At 35.4% G+C, this 26,367-nt stretch overlaps 2 protein-coding genes across 3 annotated transcripts in view; both read right to left on the bottom strand.

Annotated features, from left to right (window-relative positions):
* VWC2L (von Willebrand factor C domain containing 2 like) overlaps positions 1 to 20,163 on the bottom strand; it is a 213,461-nt gene extending 193,298 nt beyond the window's left edge. The window contains exons 1-2 of the mRNA XM_019985486.2: positions 19,451 to 20,163; positions 16,452 to 16,921 (exon numbers count right to left, since the gene is read on the bottom strand). Coding sequence (XP_019841045.1) covers positions 16,452 to 16,841 — 390 coding nt within the window. The 5' untranslated portion in view covers positions 16,842 to 16,921; positions 19,451 to 20,163. The remainder of the gene's footprint in view (positions 1 to 16,451; positions 16,922 to 19,450) is intronic.
* A 596-nt stretch (positions 20,164 to 20,759) lies between these two features.
* The window catches only part of SPAG16 (sperm associated antigen 16), a 1,079,093-nt gene continuing 1,073,485 nt past the window's right edge, over positions 20,760 to 26,367 (bottom strand). For both annotated transcript variants that reach the window (XM_070771730.1, XM_070771724.1), the window contains one exon: positions 20,760 to 21,116. In XM_070771730.1, coding sequence (XP_070627831.1) covers positions 20,941 to 21,116 — 176 coding nt within the window. In that variant the 3' untranslated portion in view covers positions 20,760 to 20,940. The remainder of the gene's footprint in view (positions 21,117 to 26,367) is intronic.

Genomic DNA, 26,367 nt, shown 5'->3' with positions numbered 1-26,367 from the left:
GAGTACAAGAGTATTTAACATCCACTGCCACTCGTTTAGCCAGGAATTTGCATTAGGCCGATGTCACCTAAAAACTCAATGGATCCAATGGATTGTAACCAAAATTCACAATCATCTGAGATAAGACCAATGTGTCACTGATTAAAAATGTTCCTCACTGTTCTAATGGGATTGTAGTAGTCTCTTCAGTGATCTGTCCCATAGATTGGAGCATATTTGAAACACTGAGGTTGTAAGTCTTATCAATCTATGAACATAGAGCTGAAACTTCTTAATGAATTTTAATACTTTAGAAGTAAATAAACCAAAGATTTTTAATAATTCCTTTGGTCAGAAAATGTATATGACTGTATCATTTGAGTAATGACTGAAATAGCTATTCTTTCTGAGGTGTTGGTATTTTGATAATATATTCTGGAATATAATTTCTAGGATGTCTGTCAAAAACTATTTCATTCTTCTTGAAAAAACAATTTTTGCCAAGCAATTGTAATGAGTGCACATAGCTTTGCTTTGCCCATGTAGCTATGGTAAATTAGGTAGGTAATAAAATAAAATTCAGAAATGATATAAATTTTTGAAATTATTTCTTCAGCATATTCATTAAATGTGTATTATACATAAGATAACTTCCCCCGGGCGTCTACAATGCAGGAGACCTGGGTTCGATCCCTGGGTTGGGAAGATCCCTTGGAGAAGGAAATGGCAACCCACTCTAGTACTCTTGCCTGGAAAATCCCACGGACAGAGGAGCCTGGTAGGCTACAGTCCATGGGGTTGCAAAGAGTTGGACACAACTGAGCAAATTCACTTTCACTTTCATACATAAGGTAATGTATGTAAGGTATAACTTCCCTGGTGGCTCAGGCAGTAAAGCGTATGTAAGGTATACGAAGATGAACTCCATAGCTAGCCTTTGCTCAATAAATGGCAAAATTGACCATTTAGGTATCTATAAAAATAAGTTTTGAGTTTTTAAATCAATTGATTATAAGAATAACTGATGGTACTATTATAATGGATACAGAATTATTAATCTTTCTACAGAGTAAATTTGCATTTACTCTGAGATAATGTAAAACACAAGAATACTGCAAAAACAGTTATGAAGTACACCCCATCTAAAATTATTAATTGTCAAGTACAAAAAGTTTACTCATTCTTGAAAACTCATCATTATAGTTGCTACACAACAATGAATAATATTAATGATTTTTTCCTCTAAAATATTTTCTTCTAAAACAATTCTAAAAAATGTAAATATATTTTGGCATTCGTTTCAAGGACAGGCAATTCTATAATTATATACTGCCCATACGGATAAACTGTTGGTGTATAGAGCCATTTGTAAAATATGGATATTTTCAAGGAGCCTTATGACAATAAAATATAGCCTTTTTGAAAACATAAGGGATAGCATAGATAAAAATAAAATATAGATAAGGAGAATGTAAGCAAAACTCTCTTTTTAGTTGCAATAACAGATGTATTTTTTAAGTAGGCAAATGTACACTTAACAAGGAAAATATCAGTGTGTATTTAAGAGGGAAAATGATGTTTTAGTTGCCTCTAAGATCTTTGAAGAACTCAAAGGTATAGACAAAGGCTAGTAGATTGAAGATAAAGATTTTGATAAAGTATTATACTTGTAAAATAGCCTAGAAAAGCAGCAGCTTCTAGTCCTTCACTGATAAGCTGGATTGAGAGTGGTTTTAGTACAAGGAAGGTCCCTGTCAAGGAACTGAACATTTTGAGTACAGCCTGTATGTCTCCATGCTAAGGCTGTTCCATTTATTACCCATTTATGCAAAAAGGGAAAAGTGAACAACTGCATAACTTCAAAACTTTCCTGTTGATATTGAAAAGGACAGACTGTTTATCAGTTAAAAGCCCATAATCTATATGCTATACTATGCTAAGTCACTTCAGTCATGTCCGACTCTGTGCGACCCCGTAGACGGCAGCCCACCAGGCTCCCCCGTCCCTGGGATTCTCCAGGCAAGAACACTGGAGTGGGCTGTCATTTCCTTCTCCAATGCATAAAAGTGAAAAGTGAAAGTGAAGTCACTCAGTCGTGTCCGACTCTTAGCGACCCCATGGATTGCAGCCTAACAGGCTCCTCCGTCCATGGGATTTTCCAAGCAAGAGTACTGGAGTGGGGTGCCATTGCCTTAATCTATAACAGCATTAAAACAAGGTCCTGTGCAGGTGGGGGCGAATACATCACTGTTAGAATTCTCTAGTGTGAAAGAATCATGTAAGCGACAAATACAATCCATTTTATTCCACAGGAAACACTGAGTAGAGGTGATAAGAGGAAGGAGAGAGGGCGATAACTCTGGCTTTCTTGCCTTGTGTGGGTGATACTGAATTAAGGGCTTTTCAGGGTCTACAGGATGGGAGTAATAGACACAAAAGTCCATTTGTATCAGGAGTGCCAGTCAGATGATTAAGAAATCTAAAAGTTGAAATCTTTTCATTTTCCATTTGCCAGTAACATGCATTTTACTTGTTTTAAAAAGACAGAAATTTAGAATTAGTAAAATAAATTGCTTTATGATTACTAATATTATAATAAAACATTCACTTCCAATTTTAAGTTCAAACAGCAATTTCCTATTCAACTTTATGCTTCAGTTTTTGATGCTTAATTCCTGTCTTAACTTATTCCACAAAAATATATCAGATGGCTTATGGGCAATAATATGAGAGGCTATTTAATTGAAAAAATATTGACTGATTAATTTATTGATAAAAGTTCTGACTTTAGCGTGTATCCTTTGTGCAAGTATAGAAGAAGCAGTCACAACTTTGTAATCATGTGTGAACATTGTTAGTATCCCAATGGAATTCAGCCATAGGATAGAGGAGTAGGCACATTTGGAGCTTAAGTCCTGTCATCCAACAATGTTGTATTAGCTTGGATAGGTTATTTAAACCACTTCAAACTAAGTTTTCTTATTTGTAGGATGAAATCAATAATAACATAATGTTAAGAGACCTGTAGTTTTCCTCACTGTATTTTTATGAGACAAAATGGAAATAACAGTATTTGAAGAAGCTTGTAAATTATGCATTTTGTAAATGACTGTCATTGTTATCCTAGTTGACCAGTGGTTTATTTGTTTACTTTCCCTTCATCTATTTTCAATGGCTGTGTATTTCTCAAATTATATTGACCATAAGTTATTTTTATTAAATTATGGCATAATCTGGAGAAGAAAATGGCAACCCACTCCAGGATTCTTGCCTGGAGAATTCCATGGACAGAACAATCTGGCAGACTACAGTCCATGGGGTTGCAAAGAGTCAGACATAACTGAGTGACTAACACACACAGCATATTCATTTCTACTATAAATTATTTGAAATATTAAATTTGTAAAGAATATCTATTTAATTTTGAGAGCAATCTGTTGCATCTTTAAAATGCAGCACTGTTTGCACTCATTATCATTAGAATGATATTGGAAATTATTTTTTCGATAAGATTCTCATTTGCAGACATGAAACTTCACTCTTTAATCTGAGTCTTGCCAAAAACAGATTTGCAGTGGGGTAACTTGAGCTCAAATTTTTTTTTTTTTTTTTTTTTGAGTCCTATCTTCTAGTGTCAATATGAAAGTCCTAGAATCTCATTATAAAAAGGAAAATTCTCTGTGACTGTCCCTTTTCTCCCTAATGAAGTTTGCTAAATCTCAGCTGTCAAAGGTTTGCTATTTTAGCAGGATTTTATTTTTAAAGTTTGGGGAGTATTAGACTGAACAAGGCAATGGCAACCCACTCTAGTACTCTCGTCTTAAAAATCCCATGGACAGAGGAGCCTGGTAGGCTGCAGTCCATGGGGTCGCTAAGAGTCGAACACGACTGAACGACTTCACTTTTCACTTTCATGCATTGGAGAAGGAAATGGCAACCCACTCCAGTGTTCTTGCCTGGAGAATCCCAGGGATGGGGGAGCCTGGTGGGCTGCTGTCTGTGGAGTCACACAGAGTCGGACACGACTGAAGCGACTTAGCAGCATCAGCAGACTGAACAATTTTAATTTTTTTCCCTGTCCTATTTAGGAACATAAAATTAAATTAGCATACAGTGAAAATAGGTGGAGTTTCAGGGAGCTGGGCTATGTTCTCCTCATATAGAAATAGGACTTAATTTGGTAACAACTGGGAGTTTCTACAATGACTGTGGTATTTCTAAAGCTGCAAAAAGCCCTTTCAGGGTCCACATTATCTTTGTTGTTGCTTTTAATTTTCATTTTCCTGATGTGGAAATTTAAAATGAAAACAACTAAATTTGAAGAAAATATTCCTGGTCAATACTTTGGCCACCTGAGGAGAAGAGCTGACTCATTGGAAATGACCCTGATGCTGGGAAAGATTGAGGGCAGGAGAAGAGGATGAGATACTTGGATGGCATCAGCAACTCAATGGATATGAGTTTGGGCAAACTGGGAGATAGTGAAGGGCAGGGAAGCCTGGCGTGCTGCAGCCCATGGGGTCACAAAGAGCTGGACATGACTGAGAGACTAAACAACAACAGAATTCCTCGTCAATCCTCACTACTTTCAGAATGTAGGGTTGTTTTTTTTTGTTGTTGTTGTCGTTTAATGAACAGAAACGTGCCTTAGAGTCACCCTTCTTTATGGCCAGTGGAGTTTTTTAAGTGAAGCAAATTCAGTGATGTAAAACATGGAGTAGGCAAAGAATTTCCCTTATGTTAGCGGTGTACAACATTTCCATCAGGAAGAAATGAGACTTAACATGAAATATTTCAGTTATAATTGAACAGGTATTCCAGAATACAGGATGTGTACACACTTAAATAAGCCATCTCTATCACATTTCTTGCATAATGTCCATAGTATACTCTTGGAATCTGAGCAGGTTTAATGGCGAGAGCACTGCAGTTAGTCAGAAGCCTCCCTTATCAATTATAACATGAGAATAAAAATCATCTTAGAACTAAATCATTCCATGAAGGAACAAAGATGAAAAAACCCTCATAAAATTGTCAAGAAGTATTTATATTTCCCTCAGGCACAAATCTGGTTATGTCACTAACTCCAGCCCTTTGGTGATTTTACACTTGTTCCAGGCTTTGGTTCAAGTTCCCAAGCCTGGTCTTCACACTGTGAGCTGGTTCCATGTCCCTTATCTATCTCATCTATCACTTTTTTGTCTCCTCTGTCCCCTCTGATCTGGCCACTTGGGTTAACTCAATTTTTTATGAATGTGCTTTCCAGTGATTTTTGCCAATTTTCCAATCTTGTCTAAAATATTTTCAGTGCACTGAAATCCTCACTCTTAAGCTCTTCCTAAGCTCTTTTGATTAAGTTGTTCCTTTCTTGATATGAGTTCCTGAGCAATCATCCCAGACCATCTGCTATTTGTGGTTATCTGCAGCGTTCATTTTGATAGACTAGAAGCACCTTGAGGGTCAGATTCATGTCTTATACAATTTGGTACATGCCTCACACCTATCACCTCTCTACATGTCAGAGACATAAAGGGCATTTAATGGAATCAAACCATGTATTATGCAAGTTGACCTGAAAACATGTTAGTGAACTTAACATCTAATTGAGCAAATAAGATACATATTTTCATTTATTAATATAATAGGAAATATATCTATTATATTAAATGAAAAATACCTACCTGATTTATCACACTCTCAAAGGAGAATATGTGGGATCTCAAAATAAAGCACATTTTTACCCTCTTTGCTTATCTATTTCATCTGAGAATTCTCAGTAAGTAGAAAGTTATTAAGTTATTATACATCAATGCAAAGAGCAAAGCCATACTCCTTGGAGACAAATGTGCAAAGAGCAATGACTTAACATGTCTGTTGTTAAGTATGTATAATACATTTAAAATAGGCAAAGTTAAATGCCTTTGAAGATTTTCACATGTGGAAAGACATCCCCAAGACCACCTACAAGTGAAGTAAAACCTATACCTAACAGTACGCAAAGAATCTGTAACTTTGAAGAATGTGAGAACGATCTGATGACAGTACGACTGGAGGGAAGTGGAAAGGGAAGAAGGGCTTCCCAGGCAGTTCAGCGGGTAAAGAACCTGCTGGCAATGCCGGAGATGCCAGATATATGGGTTCAATTCCTGGGGTGGGAAGATCCCCTGGAGGAGGGCACAGCAACCCACTCCTGTATTCTTGCTGGAGAATCCGGTGTACAGAGGAGCCTGGCAGGCTAAGTTTGCAAAGAGTTGGACATGACTGAAGCGACTGAGAACACAGCTCTGAAAGAGAGAAAAATTTGATCCTAGATAAGAAGTTGGCAAACTTTTTCTACAGAAAGCCATACGGTAAATATTTTTGACCTATGTGGGTCATATAATCTTTGGAGCAACTACTCAGCTCTGGATTGCAGCCTGAAGGCCATCATGCACAATACATAATGAATAAGCATTGCTATTTTTCAGTAAAACTCTACTTACAAAAATGGGTGGTGAGCTAGATTTGGCTAATAGATTGTAGTGTGCTGATCCCTTGTAACTGGCATCGTTGCCATTATGTCGAATAAGTCATTGTCCATTTACATTGGTTCTATGGAACAAAAATTAATTAACACAAATAACAACATTAACTGCAATTTTGGAAACTTTAAAAAGGACCAGACAATAAAAGATAAGCTGAGATATATAGATTTTTATCATTAATTGCCCATCAGAGTCAAATAAAGGAATAAAGGATGATCTTGGTCATTAACAAAACACTTCTTAAATGGTTTCATTGAATGCTTATGAACTTTAAGATGTTAATAGATGTTCAGAGGGGAAAGAAGTGTTCTGCTGTCACATAAATTTGTGAAATACTGGACTGAATACAGGTTAGGAGCAATAGTAGTAAAAATGTCAGATAGCTTTTATGAATCCCTTATTGTGTGCCAAGTAGTTTTTACTAATATCTCTATTTTAGAGATGCGTGCACTGAGACATACTGAAGTAATGTGTGCCTGGTTACTTGGCTGGTGAGTAGTAGAACCTACTCTAAAATATAGTCTTCACCATACTGTTGAGCTCTTAGCTGTTGAACCATGTTCATACTGACTCTCAATCAAACCTTTAAAAACTTTCAAGTGCTATCAGTATACTAATATATATGATCAGACACTGCATATTTCTAAGAGGTGTTAAAAGATGCATCATTTCTCAGAATTACTTGGCCACAAAAAAGAAAATAAAAAATCCTACTAAAAATCTAGCTAGCTGATCATTAGAATAATCTGAGAAACTTTAAAATAGAAATGTAAACCATTTGGGTTGGCCCTGAAGAGGGAGAGGTCAAGGAATGTGAATTTTTGCAACATTCCTGCCTTAGATGATACCGATCATATGCCAGGTTAAGGACAGCCCTTTGTTCTAATGTCATACAGCTAGATAATTTTTGTACACTTCATCCATTTTTCACACTCCATTCCTGTCATGTAGTGAGTGGTGGCAGTTTGCAGAGTGAAAAAAATAATCAAGAACACAGATCCTCAGTTCCTAAAATCACCAAATATGTGGCAAGGGCAGCTAATTTAGTTCCTTTGTTTCTTCCTAGTATTTTTTCTGTGAAAATAGATAGTGTTTAATATAACTTTATTATGGCCTATACTATTTGGTTTAATTATAGTATTTTTCATTTTTAGACAACAGATCCTCTTTCTATTAGAGCCTTTGCAAACTTAGGCTTCTTTTGCAAATTGACCTCTATCTGTGTCAAAGACTGATTTTAGATATGCCAATATTTTATTGTTCTTGTCTGTTTGTAACTCTGGGTTGTCATGGAGATAGGTCTTGATATCACATTTCTATAGACAACTGGCTGAAATAAATTTCTGCATCCAGTATATTTATTGGAAAGAAAGATGCAAATGAGCAATAACCCTGAAGTTCTAAAATGTAGATAAAAGACCGTAGGAAAAATATATTTATATTGCCTTTGCAAATAGTAAGCTCTGTCAGCCATTGTGGTGTTTCCACTAAGTTTCTGTTGGTCTTTGTTTTATCATCTGTAAAAAAGTTGAAAGTTCTTTTCCAGATCTAAAATTCTGTTGTCAGTTCTTAAAAGTAGGAAAGACTTAGATTATGAATTAAAAAAAAAAAAAAAAGCAAAGACCACAGTGCTTGTCTTTTTTAGATAGAAGAATTTATATAAATTCAGATACTAGCAATCCAATCCCTTGCTAAGGAATAACAATGATAATCAAGGATCAATATTAAGACAAAGTTAGTTCAAAATCTCATCCAAGTAATGTTTAATTAAAAACACACACACAAACTTTTGAGCAATCAGAATTGTTAATTAAACTTCATATGTAATACTTTAATTTTCAAATTCCCAATACTATTTATTCCTCATTAGATATATGACAACATTATTGTATCCATCCTATAGATAGAAAGATTAAATTTATTTGAGGTTTGTTTCTGGTCTTATGACATAATAGGGAGAAAATTAAGAGTTGTGTTCGGTAGATTTGTATCCACTTTAACCAACTTTATATAGTCATAAAATAATACCAGACAAAAACTTTTCAGGAGATAAATGAATTTTCTTGTTACTTTGGTACTTCATTCACTCTTTTCATGGTGTCATAAAATCCTTGCAAAAATGACTTTATTGTGATGTGCTAGATGGCAGGCTGGAGGCAAGGAAATCAACAATGGCAGTGTGTGAGATTGAAATTACTGATGCTAATCAGTGGTGATTAAAGGTCCAAACCTAAAATAAGCTGACTCTAAAATAAGCCAGTCCCTATTAATAATGACTAACCTTGAGAAAGATCACTTGGGTAAGCAAACCCATTGAGCACTTAAAATCACCTTGAGTTATTTGTTTCAAGCTCTTCCTTGAAAGTTTGGTTAAATATAACTAAAACATAAATCAGTATTTTTTTTTCTTGTGCTATACTTTGTAAAACACACTGTCTGATACATAAATCAAGTTAAAGGAAAACAAAACAAACAAAAAAATATGATCAGGGTGAATAAGAAGGGTTCGAAATAATTGTAAAGATTTTCTTAAAGTAAGAACATTTCCAAGCTCCCTCAAATTTCACACACATATACACACACAATGCATGTATGAAACAATTTCAGTTTAGACTATATAGATTATAGACTAATCTACAAATTTGCACAAAATATGTAGATTATGTCATAAGGTATAGGACATAGTCATGCCATTGACTATGTATTTTGGTGAGTAAAAACACAATGACAGATTAGCAAATTTCTAACATATCCGAAATCTTGTACAATTAGAGTTAAAATTTGGAGGGGAAACTACCAGGTCACTCTCTTTTCAGGTTCACCTCCTCATAGTATTGACGAGTCAGCAGGAATGGACAGTGCAGTTTATAAACAGCTGATGACTAACCTCAAGTCTGCTGTAGTGACTAGCAGTGACAAGCTCCACAAATCTCAGATGTGGCTGCAAATCAAACACCAATCTCCCCGTGTGCACAGGGGATAGAAGCCCAGACACAAATCTCTCTAGTCATGTTTAGCCCACAGTTATCACCATTAAAGGCAGCATCTTATCATATGAAGGACAGCAATAAAAATCAGTGTGTTCACCTGTATTTAACTAATTAAAGGACCAGCTGACCATCAAGTCTGTTAAAATTTAAAGTGAGAGACTATTTCATCCCTTCAGGGGTTAACTTGGAAGCTATTTATAATTCCTACTCCCATAATTTGAAAAGTGTTGAGGGCCATTTTCAGTTCTCACTTAGGCTTTTGGAAAAAACAAATTATTTCAAAACTCTGATCTATTTCCTAAATGTAATGTAGTTCTGTAGAATTAAAACACACCAAAAGAGCACAATGTAAAAAGAATGAGAAAGAGTTTGAGGAACTTTATACATTTAAGTTCTAACAAAATTGACTTCTAATCTTTGAAACTGGTCAGACATTATACAAATTAAACAGATGAGCTCCCTAGTTATTTGCAAAGATGGGTGTTCTGCCTAGGGAGAATGATCATTGAGAATGATCCACTTTGAGGCTGCTTGTGGTACATGCTGGGGGCTGAGTTTCAGATAAGCAACAGTCATTACTGATTAAGATTACTTAATCTCTGTTATTTTGCAGCTACTTAAAAGGAAAAAAAAAGCTATGCTTGAATTCACACGGAGGCAATTTTAATACTAAAAACAACATGTTCTGCAAAACAAAAACTGCATATTGTAGAGTCAACAACTGTGGAATTAGTCTTCTCAATCTCCCAACAAAGACCTCAGTTATCTTTGTTGTATGAAATTATATTGTTTTCTAGGACTGACTTTCAATGGAATCTTACAAATGCCCAACTACTTGTTAAGAACTTGTCTATCCCCTCTTGGGAAAAATAGGTTTAAAAAACCCACCCATAGTCTTAAAATTCACCCATTTTACATTATTAAAATGAATGCTGCTGCTAAGTTGCTTTAGTTGTGTTCGACTCTGTGCGACCCCATAGACGGCAGCCCACCAGGCTCCTCCGTCCCTGGGATTCTCCAGGCAAGAACACTGGAGTGGGTTGCCATTTTCTTCTCCAATGCATTAAAGTGAAAAGTGAAAGTGAAGTCGCCCAGTCGGGTCTGACTCTTTAGCGACCCCATGGACTGCAGCCCACCAGGCTCCTCCGTCCATGGGATTTTCCAGGCAAGAGTACTGGAGTGGGGTGCCATTGCCTTCTCTGATTAAAATGAATACAGGTGGTCAAAAAACAGAAATAAAAAAAAAATAAACAAAACTCTCCCAGTTGTTAAGATGAGAGGTCTTTCCTGCCTTGTCTCCCATATTTCAGCAGGATGTTCATAACAAGTTTGATTCCATTTAGTGGCAATGAAATACATATAATACATACTACAATGTTCATACATTTGGAAAGATGCATTCTGTATCTCTTTGTCTAGTACAAACATCTTAGTTTGTGCCTCTCATATTAATAGGAACTGGTGCAATGGCAGATGAGTGGGTGGGGTACAATAAGTGGCATTTCTGCAAACAATTATCCCCTCATTGAAATTTCTTTACAGCTTTTCACCCTGTTCTTTCACATATTTGGTAATCAGTTCCTAGAATATGCTGCTTTTCATCCTTTTTCTGTATTAAAACAGACATAAAAAAGAGAAATCTCCTAATCCTAACTTGAAAAATCCTTTCTACTCACTTTTATATGGACATTAATGATGGGACATAGATTAATGAGAAAATTGGGAAACCTGTCTTCCTGTGAATGTTTCCATTGAAGAGTGAGTCAGTTCTCAATCTTAGTTGGCATCGACAATTTTTATGGGTGTGATGATTTGGCAGAATACTCTGAGTGATTAATTCTCTGTCCTCTTTGCTGCTTTCCTCAAGACTTAAATGTTAAATCCAAAATTTAGGGCAAAAACTAAACAGCTTACCACAGCATGAAAAACATTTTTTTTTTTTTTAAAGCTGTAACATATTTACAAAATATGCAAAATGAGAAAATAATCACACTGAACCTATTAAAAATAAAACCCAGAAACTTGATCAACTATCTTTGGCCCATAATGGGAAAAGTACAAAGGTCAGCGCCTGCAGAGAAAGGCAGATTTTGGGCAAATCCAAATCCTCAAGTAGGGGAACTGGGTGTTGACTGCAGAAAATCACTTTATGACAGGCTATGCAAAGCTGAAATAAAAAAAAAAAAAATCTCTTTCAGTTGCAAGTAGTATAATCTTCAGTGTCTGACCTAAAACTAAATCAGTACAAGTTATGAAGTATAAAAAATTCCAAAAAGGCTAATTCTAGCTGAGTGAGAGTTATAAAAATATTTAGAAAAATAAGAAATTATTTCTCCCTTTAAGAAGCTCAGCCTGAGATGGTTAAGCACAGAGGCACACCTGATACAACCTACATTCCAATCAAGGTTTTCTGTAGGAAATGCTACTGTAATTTATTATTTATAATTATTTTTTGAAAAGTAGGTCCCAGTGTCATTTTGCCTGAGTACACATGAAAGAAGAGAAAACCTACTACATAATGACCTTTATCTTAATACAATATTACCAGAACACTGGAAAATTCAGTTTTAGAAAAGGATAGTGTGAAAGCCATTTTCAAGCCTTATATCAGTAAGTGTTGGAAAAAATCCAAATGTTTATAAATGACATTATTTTTTCCATCAGGTGACACACATATAGCAATTTACATTTAAATTTAGTGATCAGAAAACACTGATGTAGTAACATGTTTTTGTAACTATAGCGTCAGACCGCACAACTAAAACACTGAGTGGTCATTACAACACTTGGGATGGAAAGGCAATCCAAGGCGAGCACTGGTTAGGAAGAGGCGGGGAGACAGAGTAGAAAGTAGAAGCAGGATGGAAATGCATGCTTTGTGATCAGTGTATGCAATCTGCAGGGGCCCAGAGAACACTCTACCTGAAGTTTGAATGCTTCTCTAATTAAAATGGAGAGATCAACCCATAAACAGAAACAAAGGCATTTTAAGGGAACTTTAACTGTTTATATTGTCTGTTCAATTATAACCTGACTCATTTTGTTCACCAAAATACATTAAATGCCTGTTTTGTGGTTTATATGGTGCTGGGGTTGGGACCAAGGAGCAAAAAGAAAACATTGTCCCCAGCCTTAAATGTTTCACTGTCCAGTGGGGGAGAGAGAAGTCCTTTCCATTTACATTATTGCAGTGTGATAGAAATGGTGGCAGTGAGTTTATATGCTGAAGCCAGGAAGCCTGGATTTGAATCCTAGTTCTTCTATGTTAGGTATGATGTTGGGCAAGCTCTTTACACTTTGGTGCTTCAGTTTTCTTATCTGTAACACAGTGCTAATAAAAGTGTAATTTCATAGTGTTATGAAATGTGCTATAACACACATAGCTCTTAATGGTGTTTGGCTCTGACTACTGTCCTTGTTTTAATGGTATGAGATGCAGCCCAGGATACAGCAGTAGGCCAGTCAGAGGAGACTTTGCAGTTGAGATGAGATTTAAACAGAGTTCAGAAGCAGTTTAGTTGGATTTACACACATGTGCATAAATGGTAAAAAGGTGTGGGCCTGCATGTGCAAGCACACAGGGAAGAGAAGTCACTGAGAGTTTAATAAACCTGAAGAAGTTGGTGAGTAGAATCCAGACTGTACTAGGGAATTTTGGTTTTTATCTTCAAGACTGTCCCTGAATGTTTTTGTCTTTATACAAGCTGGTTTTCTCATTCTTTGTTTTCTGCAACAGTCCCATTTTCCCAGCCATTAATCTCTCTTCACTTCCATTCAATTAAATACTTGGCTATAACGTAATCTTGTTTAAAAAAACACATTTAACTAGGTCAACTTTACGTATAACAACCTGCATTTTGTCCCTTGTTACTCTTTAGACTGAATCTATTCTGGCCTAGTACTTGAGTTCCTCTTTCCACGTTCTGAAAACACTATTCAAGTTTACCTCTTTCTTTGGATAATAGCGTTTTAGTAAGATTCAGTTCCCTGTCATTCTCATCTTTCTCCTCTTCTTGCTGATTTTATTTATCCAAATATCTGACTTTGCTTAAGCAGTTTCCTCTTTGGAATTTTAATCTTCCTAGATAAATTTTAATTTTTTAAGAATATGCTCATCTTTGACCTTCCTGAAGAAAAAGACAATTTGTCTGACCAAACCTCATACCATGTTGATAAGTTTCTGGCACCATAATCCCCCTGGTGTTGACCTTCACAATCACATGCTTTATATAGCCTTTTCCCCACTTCTCTCTCCAACTTAGTTCATCCCTTCCTTGTGGATGGAGACGTTCCCTTCTAGATCTTTTACTCTCTAATGCATGTACAGTACAACTACAGTATCTTGTCTACTAAAAAGTCCAACAAATGCTTATCAGATGAATGTATAACATACAAGAATATCACAATATAAGCTCCTTAATAATGCCAAGATTATTATGTGAAAGTTGCATGTAGCTTTAAACATCAGCTTACAAGACACAAGAAACTAAATTGGAAGAGAAGCAAGATGGCTGGTATTTACTTAGGCATAATAGTTTACATAGATAAGTACAAAATTTAAAAAACTGTTGGAATTTTTTCAGTTGGGTGACTTTTAAAGTCAAGCTTCCATCATGAGACATAGGTGAAGACATGAAAGAATGCAGAACTCAGAGGAAATTCCTGGACACTGGGATTGAGAAAGAGTGAAAGGACCATTTATTTCAGTATCTATTGTGTACCAGTTGTTACAAGATTCCTAACTTCATATAAATTATTTCACTAATTCTTTCCAATATCTCCTCTCAACAGAAGTAATTATTATGATGGTCATTTTGTAGTGAATGTTACTGTGGCTCAAAAGTTTAAGGACTCCTTCCAAAATCTTACATCTAAATGATGAATCTGGATATAAATCCAGGTCTTTCTGCCTCTAGAGCCAAAGTGCTTTGAGAAGTGATATAGGCTTTATTGTCAGAATGGGTGTATTTAGAAAAAGGTTAAATAACTTGACAATTTTGGACAAGTATCAAACTTGGTTGGTCTCAGTTCTTCCAATCTTATTAATTTAATCTAGATAATCTCTAGAGCTCTTAAAACTAAATCCTTGTGAAGAAGTGGTATCTGTTTTCTTTTTTAAAAATCACATTGATTTAAAATCAATGATATGATAAGTCAGGGAAAACATTGTGCATATCAACAGATTAAATATTAATTATAGCAGGGACAGATAATTAGAATGAAGGAATTATTAACTTGATATATCTTTATTGTTTGATATGGCAAAATGATCTTTATCTTTGGAATAAGAATCTAACAAAAACAGGGGAAACTATAGCATTTTTAGTGATGAGCTAAGTTCAAAAAAATCAGTATCTTTTATTCTTTTATTTAATTTGGTAGTCAATATTTAATAATCTCAAATTTTATCTGGCATACAACTTTGCTGGGCTAGGCTATCTTAAAATGTCTTTTTATTTTACTCCAAATAAAAATGCATACTAGAGGAGAGTAACCGATTCTAGAGCCATGTCTACAGTCAGTCATGTGTTAAGTATTTGCATTTACTTTTGTTACCCTATATCAAAATGTGTCGAATATATTAAAGATCAGAAAGGAATTGATAAATGTATGACACTCTTAACTATTATTTGATGTCAATAATGGTAATTTTACTAGATTCTCAGGCCTCTTCTCAATATTGTGCAGCAAAGTATCATAATACATGAAAAAGTCTAGAGTAACACTTACATATGAGAAAGTTGAATGTGATAATTATCACTGAAATTTCTCTCATGTCTTAAAGAAACTAGTCAAAATTATTGGGTTTCTTGGGTAAATCAGATCTGGTTTGAACCCAAAACTTAGACTGAATGCAATGAATTGCCAACACACAGGAAGTACTCTGATCATGATCTGTTAAAACCTTTTCCCATGTATTGACTTCTTCTACCATTTGACTCTCGTAAAGAAGGAAATTGAATCAATGCTAATAATTGAACATTCTTCTCTCAAACATAAACACATTGAAAACTAGCTATATCTTCTTTTGCCTACACATTTCTGAGCATGTTGTCACAGAACTTGGTTAGGTAAAATGAAAATCTTTATATCAAGCCACCAGTATGACAGAAACCACAAGGCAAAACTGTCATTGCATTTGAGGACATGTTGATACATTAATTTATACCTTAAGGGTTCAGATCTGGCTTGTATGAAACCCTAATTAAAACCAGTCATTAGAAAAAAGAGGCTCAAAGAAGAATTAAAAACGAAGTCCACGTTACTTGACAACATGACACAAGCATAAAAGACTAAAAATACCATAGAGGCTGAAAGCCTGTAAAATTAGCCTCTTTTAAAAACTACGTTTTACAAGGGACTATGATAAAAATTCAATTTTCTCTGGGGTCTTACATGTCAAAAAAAAAAAAAATCTAAAGATAAGAGAATAGAATGGGAACAATGTTCTACAAGTAAGTCCAATGCATATTCTTAATACAAAGACCACAGCTCAGAAGTGTGTCTCTGTAGTACTTGAATTTCCATACACTAAATAGATAATTCTAGACTACAATTAAATGGCTCAAAATACAGGCTAATAAGCCACACACACTCACATATGAAACTCACAAAATTTAAACATTAATAAACACATAGTTTTTAAACAAAATTGTTTCCATCAGAAAACACATTTTGTAATAACACAATGAAATGTTTAAGGGCAAAAATAAAAGATGGTAAGCATGCTCCAAATACTTCTGAAGGAAAAAAAAAATTCTTGTGAAACCCTACAGATATTGATCAACAAATCAATTGCCTATTGTACCCCCACAGTGGTCCTTAGGCTAACTGGAGTCACATTTTTGGAAATCAAAGAGAAATTTAAAAATATGCTTTTTCAACTGTAATTTTAATGTCGTGATCTAAGTATGTGGTAAAATGTTAGTATTCAATGAGTATAGAGGGCAACTCATACCTTAAATTCCTCCAAGATCTTGTAATTTTTCCCATGATATTCACAAAAGTTTTTGACTTCTTTGCACTCAGGACAGCATCCATTGTGTTCCACTTTAGTACACTTTGGGTGAATTTTAGGGCATTCTGGCTGGTCACAGACAGGTCCATCCAGAGCACAGACACACGGGCAGTTGGAATGTCCTGGGAAAAATCTTTCTCCCAACTTGTATACAAAGCCACTGTCATCCACACACCCCTTCCCTCGATAGTCATCAAAAATCAGGTTGTCGTTACTGGAGGTCTGGTCACCTTCATCAGCAGGATAGTCTTCATGACTGATGGCAGCAGAGGTGACCAATCCGGGGATGACCAATAACAGTATGCAAGCTTCATGAATATGAAGAGCCATCCCCCTCCTCAACGGCTTCTGGATGTTCTCCTAATATTAGATATACTCAGCTCCTTCCATGAGAATACAAGAGGGGCAAGCTGAAAACAAATATTTAAAAAGAATGATTTGACATATATAAATAGAATATAGGTTCATTTAAACCCATGCTTTTAACATGTTTGAGATCTGTTTATTTGAGATCTATTTGAAAGTGTTGTTGTTGTTGTTGAGTTGTTAGGTCATGTCCGACTCTTTGTGGCCCCATGGACTGTAGCCTGCCAGTCTCCTCAGTCCATGGGATTTCCCAGGCGAGAATACTGAAGCAGTTTGCCATTTCCTTCTCTAGGAGATCTTCCTGACACAGGGATCGATCCTGAGTCTTCCGCATTGCAGGCAGATTCTTTATACCACTGAGCCACCTGGGAAACCCAATTTGGAAGCTACTAAGACCTCAAATAGACTAAGTTCATGCAGCTATCTGCACTTTATTATGAAGTTTGGAGGGTTGATCCTTGACAATATATGCATTAAAATTTGTTGTTTATGAACTTCTTTTACCTTGGATATTTCAGCTTTAATTTACCTTCTGAATTTCAAAGGTCTAGCTTTGTCTATCTTATAAGAAGTGGTTTTACAGAGACTCAATTTTGCTAGTATTAATAGTTACAATTAACTCAAGAATATCTGAATGCACACTCTTTGAGTTCACTGACAAAACTAAACTAGTGAGTGAGAATGTATATATGTTACAGTCATCTGTGTGAAAACTCCAGAGATTAGTGAGAAAACATGCTGCTTCTAAAGAAACACAAAAAACCAACAGTTGAATGTAAATTATCATTGGATGAAGCTGGTACAAAGGCCTTCCTACTTCTTTATGCCCATAATTGGAGAACAATAGTGGTCTCAAAGTGGCTTACTTGTTTAGGTGGATATGAATCTGGATTTTGAAACATAGTTAAGAAGGAAAATAGCACAGGTATTCCATAGTGAGTAACAGAATGAAAACTTAACATAATAAATAAAATGCCATGTATTGAAAAGGATTTGTTAAAAATAAATTTATTTGTATTATTGTCCACACCTTTATTTTATTCAGGAAGTAAGCTCCTAGTGGGCAGGAAAGATGTATCTGTAAATTATTTTTACAGTAACTTGGGTCTAATATTCATGTAAGAAATAATACTTGAATTACTTCAATGTAAAATAGCATTCACATATTCTCAAAAATATACCTCTCTTGTTGACATGCCAAAGATACTTGCATTGAGGCAATTTGCACAAAAATGCCAGTGTACAACTGTTTGAAGTTTCCTAAAATAATAAGGTGTTGTCAATTCATAGAAAATGTACCTTATATACTTTGGTGTTACTGACTCTTGTAAACTTCACTTAGTATTAGTACTTGATGGGGAGTGTCGGTAGTAGGCTCTTATTTAAATGGTTAGAGTGACTAACTCATACAAAGCCTTGGAGAAATTGTGACTTTAGGGAGTACTGGATAAGAAAAATGTCAAATAATTCATTTGTCTATTTACATGTTGCTGGCTTTATGCCAATATTGCTAAAATTGTATATAGGACATTTTCAGACCATTTTACAAGGGTTATTCATTTATTTTCAGATTATAATAGCAGTGATAAACCATCTATTTTAGTCTAACATATGCACATAATAATTTCAAGTAAGATAAAGATGGCATTAGAAAACTTCAAGAACTATTATATTTGCATTTTAAGTTAGATATGCAAATTCTGGTAATAGTAAAATGGAAGATAGTATATTCATGCCTTCCTTCAAGAGAAAAAACTCTCTAATATTAGAATTCCTTCTGCAAAGGTGATGATAAAGGAGACGGATCTCTTTTAAAATATGTCAAAAATAATGAGTCACGACAGAACCAAAAAAATGCAAACCTATAATTCTACTTGAGAAGCTGGAAGCTCCCTTTGACAAAGCATTTTTTCTCTTAAATTACTACAGAGGCTACAGACATAATACAAGCTTCTGAAAAATCATAATTTTCTAATTAAGTCATGCATTTATACATTTCCCACACACTTAGAAAGTTTATCTTAGAAGAAAAAGGAGCTACTGTGCTTTCTTACAGTTTTCTAGTAGTATCTTGTCAATACATGCAAGATAAGCCATATAAAATACCCAGATCATTCTGTTTCAAAAGGACACAGACAGAAAATGATCTCTTTGCAAGCTACAGGTAGGCATTAATGTGTCAGGTTAGGGTAAATGCAAACTCAAAGGTAATATAGGGATGTCATACTCACTTTATATAAACATTAAACATGCTTTTTAAATATGAAATATATTTTAAAATGTGCATGGAAAAAACAAGGTCTTCTCTTCAATATAAGAAACTTATTATTTTTAAAAAAGCATTCTTACTAACTGGGCTACTCTTGTGCAATTTAATATTTACTTAAGAGAAGAAATATTAGAGAAATCAAATGTTTATCTGAAGATCTTTAATAAGTAAGTAAACACTGCTAAACTGAGGATCACTTCCCAGCTAAACTTTCCCCCTCCCCACATTGCTACATATGATTTAAAATGACTGCATCTATTTCTTTGAGAAAACAAACATAACTCATGTCATAAGATATACTTACCTAATCACTCTGGAGGTTAAATGGTGGTGGTGGGGGTCACAGACCAATACGAACTAAAAGATCACGTTTGTGTTAGGAAAGCAGTTTCTCTTTAATTATCCAAAGAATACATTTTTCAGGCTTGAATTAAAGGCAATCCATTCTACCTCCCATTTCAAAACACAGTCAAGAAGCAGTCTCCCGCCCTTCCAGAGAGAAACACAGCAGACACACATAAGAAATATGCTTTGGACCTGTCTTCAGAATTCAAAGCAAGAAGCAATGCTGGTCCTGTAGCAATCCAGACCCCAGGAGCAGAATCATGTTGAACTTATTTTTAGCCTTTTCCCAGATCCTTCTATGAAATTTCCCAGCTGATTATGCCTCCTCCACACATGAGTTCACTTACACAGTGTTTGATACAGCAGTAGAGGTGATTTGGCTAGGCTCTGAGGATCAAAATCAGCAACAGCATGCTGTAGCTAAAAGCCCACTCCGCCGGCAATAACATCAGCATCATCCACAATATGTTGCTTGAATCCCCTCTTACACACCAGAAAATACTAACTGTGGACGTGAAGGAAAGGAGCAACTTTAGCTGGGTTTCTGCATCTCTGAGAGCAGTTTGTAGACTGCTGATTTGGAGCTCATTCTGCCGGCAGCCGGGAATTCCTCAGCACCACGGACAGCGCCAACAACTGGCTTCTGAGCCCAGCTAGGTCGAAATCCCGAGCTGCTCCTTGAGATCAGACTACAGCATTCTCTAAGCAGTCGCATTTTATACTGTGGATGCGTGCGTTAGGAGGGGGAAAAGGCATTTTACGTGCGTGCGAGATACTTATTTGCATTGAAATTACAATAAAACACTAATTAAATAATTAAATAAAAAACATTGTAACTATATCCAGTGCATTCTTGCATGGGCTGCAGAGATGAAAGTTCTGAAGAGCTTTGCATTTAGATTTAAGCCACCTGCAGTCTCTGATTATTATTAACAGATAAAGCACAATCATTGTTAAAGAATTTGTGAAAACGTTTGCTCCCAAATTCTACTTGACCCTTTGCTTGTAGAAAGCCTTTCCCGGTGCTATACATAATTACACTTAAGATCCTCTTTCAGTTTAGACTTGATTCTTCTTTTTTTTTTTTAAGTAGCCTAGTTCTCCTGCAGTTTGTTTTCTAACATTCAAAATCAATCTCCTGTAATTCATCTAGTCTGTCATTAGGCGTCATTGTAAAACTGTTTCTTCCAAACCACTAGCAAAGATGCTCTGTTTCGGAATTCTTATCAAAAGGAGGGAAAAAAAGAAAAGACACAAACAGATGCGCAGAAAGTTATTATTTTTTATTGGTAACTGTATGAGCACTAACATTTATGTCCAAAGCAAGTTTTAAAGGAAATTGTAAATGTTACCTGCTGACACATTTAACCAGCTATTTACTGGTTTAGGACAATATGAGGCATTTTCAAGCCTTAAAGGGAATACCCTCCCAGTGGGATACACTGACCGTCAAGACCACGTTCGAATGGTGCCGTCAGAGCCTCCAGAAAACAGAGTCTCTCCGTCACGAGAAAATATGACCGTGTGAGCCTCACTCTCATGGCCCATCAGTTTGTGAATCTGCCCAGATTTAAGATCCAGCAAATGGATAACCCCATTGCCACTTGCCTGAGCTAAAACTCGACCTGACAGAGAGAGGGGAAGAGAGGAAGGGAGAGAGAAAGGAAATCAAAGTTTTATTTCAAGCAGTAACAGTTTACAAGCAACAAAATATACAGTTTTGTTTCAACTATAATTCAGACTCATGTTAGATGTCAGTCAACAAATCTGAACTGATTCCTGGTTGTATAGGAAATAATCCCATGATTATTTGATTAAATGATTTCTCTATTTTATATGTAAAGGTCATAAAATGCCCTGCTAGTCTCCTTCTATTTGGAATTAATAAATAATTTTGAGAAGATGAGATTGAAAGCAAGTAAACAATGAACCTTTCTTTTCAAGTGAATTATCTCTGGAAAAGTTTTAAAAATAGGATTCAAAACTATCTATGGCAAAGATATAAATATATACACTAATACATACATAAATATATACACACAGTAGATAATTTATACTTAACATTTGTTATACTTAAATTTGTTTATTATACTAAAATTTGTTTATTATATTACATCACTGCTTAAAACTATAATAATATGCATTTATACTTTAAAAATTGTGATACTCATTAGTCCAACAAACTTTTATTTGGACTTGAAGTGAAAATAAATACCCCCATTTCAAAGATGTCTTAGCATTTTTAGTCTAATTCAAAATTCTGTTAAGCTAAAATTTTGTATCATAAAAGAGCTAAATATAGCACAGAGTATTCTCATAATTTTTATACCATATATTTGTGAGTGAATAATTTCCTTAAAATGAAAAACATATCCACATACAATTGCAACTAAAACTTTTATTAAAGAAATCCTGCCACAAACTATCAGGGATTTTGGAAGTAAGTAAAAGCAATAAAATATGTCTGCATAAGCTCAGTGTGTGGGTTAAATAAGTGATATTAGTACTGTCCATGGGATTATGTAACCATACTTAGAAGGTATATATTATCATTCCAGTAATAACATTTAAAATTCATTAAACTCTTTCAACATGTTGTACACTAGATTTAGTAAATTTAATTACTATCTATAATTCCAGATAATCTTACAATATCTAATGATAAAGAAAATAATAACTCCTATATAGGTGAAGAAAAAGAGGTTTGGAAAGGTTAAATAACTTGCTTAAGATGACACCCTAGGTATTGGAGGGAGACACACTTAGTCACCAGCACTTTGAATACAGAGTCTGGTTTTTTTAGTCATTCGGTTTGTCATATCCAGCACAGCATTGTTATCAGTGACACCTTCTTGACCAATGTTAAGTAGGTGATATACTGTAAAAGTAGAGCTTTACCATTCCACGTTAAAAATTCTATAATGATATTGCCATAAAGGTCACTGTGAAATATTTAATCACATATTATAACCCAAATTGCCATGAATAGTCTCTAAAACATGGTAAAGTTGACCATGATAAATATGGCCTATTTGCAAGATATGGCCTTTGTATCTACTGGGCTTCTTCATCTAGAACAAAGCCTGACACAGCAAAGATCCTTAGGATGGATTTGAGTGTCCAAAGCAGCAGACATGAATATTTATTACAAAGCCCCTTCTACCAAGTCTTTGCTGACTGAGACGTTACATATGGATTCCACTTTCAGCCTTACACTATAGACCGTTGTTTGTGACTTTCCTAAGAATCAAATGACTTTCTTTGTCTCATCTTCATGTAATAACAAGGTATGTGGTAAATATCATTGTCTATTTTTGCAAAGAAAACCAAGCAGAATCAAAGCCCCTAAAGAAAAGGGAAAGAATTTAGCTTTTAAACATTTTGTTGGAGTCAAATCTCTAAAAATTATAATTGAAAATATTTGTAAAAGTTATTAGTAATTTCTGAAAATTTGATCAATAAAATAGAGAAAATAATAATATTGGAATTTGATGACAGAAGTATATTATTTCATAATATAATTCAACAATACCATGCTGCAGGTATTTAAAAAAGGTGTCTTTGCTTGAACAGATTTGAGTCAGCAAGGTCATGGTGAGGTTTGCAGGTTTACTTGAACTCATTTTCAAAAGACTGTAAGATTGTGTGTATCCATCTATCTATTTAACATCATGTTACACAAACTGGAATCAAGATTGCCGGGAGAAATCTCAATAACCTCAGATATGCAGATGACACCACCCTTATGGCAGAAAATAAAGAAGAACTCAAAAGCCTCTTCATGAAAGTGAAAGTGGAGAGTGAAAAAGTTGGCTTAAAGCTCAACATTCAGAAAACAAAGCTCATGGCATCCAGTCCCACCACTTCATGGGAAATAGATGGGGAAACAGTGGAAACAGTGGCTGACTTTATTTTTCTGGGCTCCAAAATCACTACAGATGGTGACTGCAGCCATGAAATGAAAAGATGCTTACTCCTTGGAAGAAAAGTTATGACCAACCTAGATAGCATATTCAAAAGCAGAGACATTACTTTGCCAACAAAGGTTCATCTAGTCAAGGCTATGGTTTTTCCTGTGGTCATGTATGGATGTGAGAGTTGGACTGTGAAGAAGGCTGAGCGCCGAAGAACTGATGCTTTTGAACTGTGGTGTTGGAGAAGGCTCTTGAGAGTCCCTTGGACTGCAAGGAGATCCAACCAGTCCATTCTGAAGGAGATCAGCCCTGGGATTTCTTTGGAAGGAATGATGCTAAAGCTGAAACTCCAGTACTTTGGCCACCTCATGCGAAGAGTTGACTCATTGGAAAAGACTCTGATGCTGGGAGGGATTGGGGGCAGGAGGAGAAGGGGACGACAGAGGATGAGATGGCTGGATGGCATCACTGGCTTGATGGACGTGAGTCTGAGTGAACTCCGGGAGTTGGTGATGGACAGGGAGGCCTGGTGTGCTGGGGTTCATGGGGTCACAAAGAGTTGGACACGACTGAGCGACTGATCTGATCTCATCTGATCTGATCACCTCTATGAAGTATATTGGATTATTACATGGCACAGAATGTCTGGCATCAAAATTAGTTTTACTGGGAATTGGGATGCTTAACTTCTTCTGCTGCTGCTAAGTCATTTCAGTCGTGTCTGACTCTGTGCAACTCCATGGACTGCAGCCTACCAGGCTCCTCCATCCATGGGACTTTCCAGGCAAGAGTACTGGAGTGGGTTGCCATTGCCTTCTCTGTAATTGCTTATAGGTTAGAAGATTTTCAAAATTACTTACCAGGATGTGTCAATTACTAATCAGGATGTATCAATTACTAATCAGGATATACCAATTACTACATTAGTATCTACTGGTGTGAGAGAGATGGGTGGTACTCTCAAAAGAAAAAACATCCCAGACTACTGGTAACATCTCTAGAAAGTATTTAGAAACATGTGCACAGTTATCTTTCTAAACTGATGACTGGCAATAAAAAATAAACTACAGGATGAATCATTTGTCATACCAACGTCACAGTCTTAATGAAAATTTAGGAAGGATAGAAGATTTAGCTACATCAAACTTGGTCAGTGGAATTAAAATGCAATAGATATGAAACTTTAAATAGTACATGAGGATTTACGAAAACTTGTACTAACAATGTTCATGTTGAATATGTCTTTTTAAAAATGTGAAAAAATTATTTCTATTTTAAAATTTTATAACATTTTAACAAAATATTTAATCATTATAAATTTTAATAAAACATTGACTCCTAATATGCAATTCCTGAGTAAATAGATTATTTAAAATGTCACTTAGCATGGTATATAAGAATGATTATACTAAATTATAAATGCACACATTTCACAAATATCACATGGGTGTACAGTATAACATTGTCAGACTTTATTTTTCTGGGCTCCAAAATCACTGCAGATGGTATTGCAGTCATGAAATTAAAAGACGCTTACTCCTGGGAAGGAAAGTTATGACCAACCTAGATAGAATATTAAAAAGCAGATACATTACTTTGCCAACAAAGGTCCATTGAGTCAAGGCTATGGTTTTTCCAGTGGTTGTGTATGGATGTGAGAGTTGACTGTAAAGAAAGCTGAGCACCGAAGAAGTGATGCTTTTGAACTGTGGTGTTGGAGAAGACTCTTGAGAGTCCCTTGGACTGCAAAGAGATCCAACCAGTCCATCCTAAAGGAGATCAGTCCTGGGTGTTCATTGGAAGGACTGATGCTAAAGCTGAAACTCCAGTACTTTGGCCACCTGATGCGAAGAGTTGACTCATTGGAAAAGACTCTGATGCTGGGAGGGATTTGGGGCAGGAGGAGAAGGGGACGACAGGGGATGAGATGGCTGGATGGCATCACCGACTCGATGGACATAAGTCTGAGTGAACTCTGGGAGTTGGTGATGGACAGGGAGGCCTGGCGTGCTGCAATTCATGGGGTCGCAAAGAGTCAGACACAACTGAGCGACTGAACTTGAACTGTACAGTATATGATTAAAATACTTAGCATTATAGTTTATCAACAATGATCTAAAAATAAAGGTATTTAAAAATATAAATATTTCAACATGTATTATGTAAAAAATGACTTGCTCCTTTTTTGATTAACATTTATGTTATCAGGATGCCCAGACTTTTACCAAATAGGGAGAAAGTAGGCAGTCCAGGGAGAAGATTGAAATAATTTTCTAAGTGTTATTTTTTATGTAAATCAGTAGATATCAATAATGAATGATTATGACTATCTTCTGACCCACACATCTCTGAAAAACAATATTTATTTTCATCTATCAATAATTCAGAATAATTTCTTGTCAGTTAAATCACTATCTTCTTTGCTGACCAATGAGTTTGAATGAGGATAACTTGTATTACTATTCATTTTACTCCTTTGGATTAATTTGCCAACTTCTTCTGGCTAATTTTGCCTTTACTCAAAGCCAATAAATGAGCCAATAGATCTTTAAAAAATTAGTATTTCTTTCAAATTTTAGTACTAAATATACTTAACATTATAGAGCTTCTTTATACTCTGTTTTAGAAAGAAAATTTTTGAAAAAAAATACAGGTTTAATATCTTGAACAAAGCAGTCTCAATTGGATTTGGTATAAAAACTTGAATCTTTGAATCTCTTGATGTATATAAACTCTAATAGCCCATGGAAATCAAGTGGTAACACTGTATCTGGGTATATGAAATCACTTTGGGTGAACCAACAAAAATTGAAACTCATTGCATATTAACAAAATGTGCAAATATTAGTAAAATGTTGGCATTTTAAAAAACTACTGGCAGAGTCCTTACTGTCTGAGCCACCAGGGAAGCCCCAAAAGATTCTATGGGGATTCTTCAGGCAAGAATACTGGAGTGGGTTGC

Source organism: Bos indicus, chromosome 2 (assembly GCF_029378745.1).
Source record: "Bos indicus isolate NIAB-ARS_2022 breed Sahiwal x Tharparkar chromosome 2, NIAB-ARS_B.indTharparkar_mat_pri_1.0, whole genome shotgun sequence".
NCBI classification, from domain to species: Eukaryota; Metazoa; Chordata; class Mammalia; order Artiodactyla; family Bovidae; genus Bos; species Bos indicus.
The sequence above is the reverse complement of the archived record's forward strand: the minus strand, read 5'-3'. Positions and strand labels throughout refer to the sequence as shown.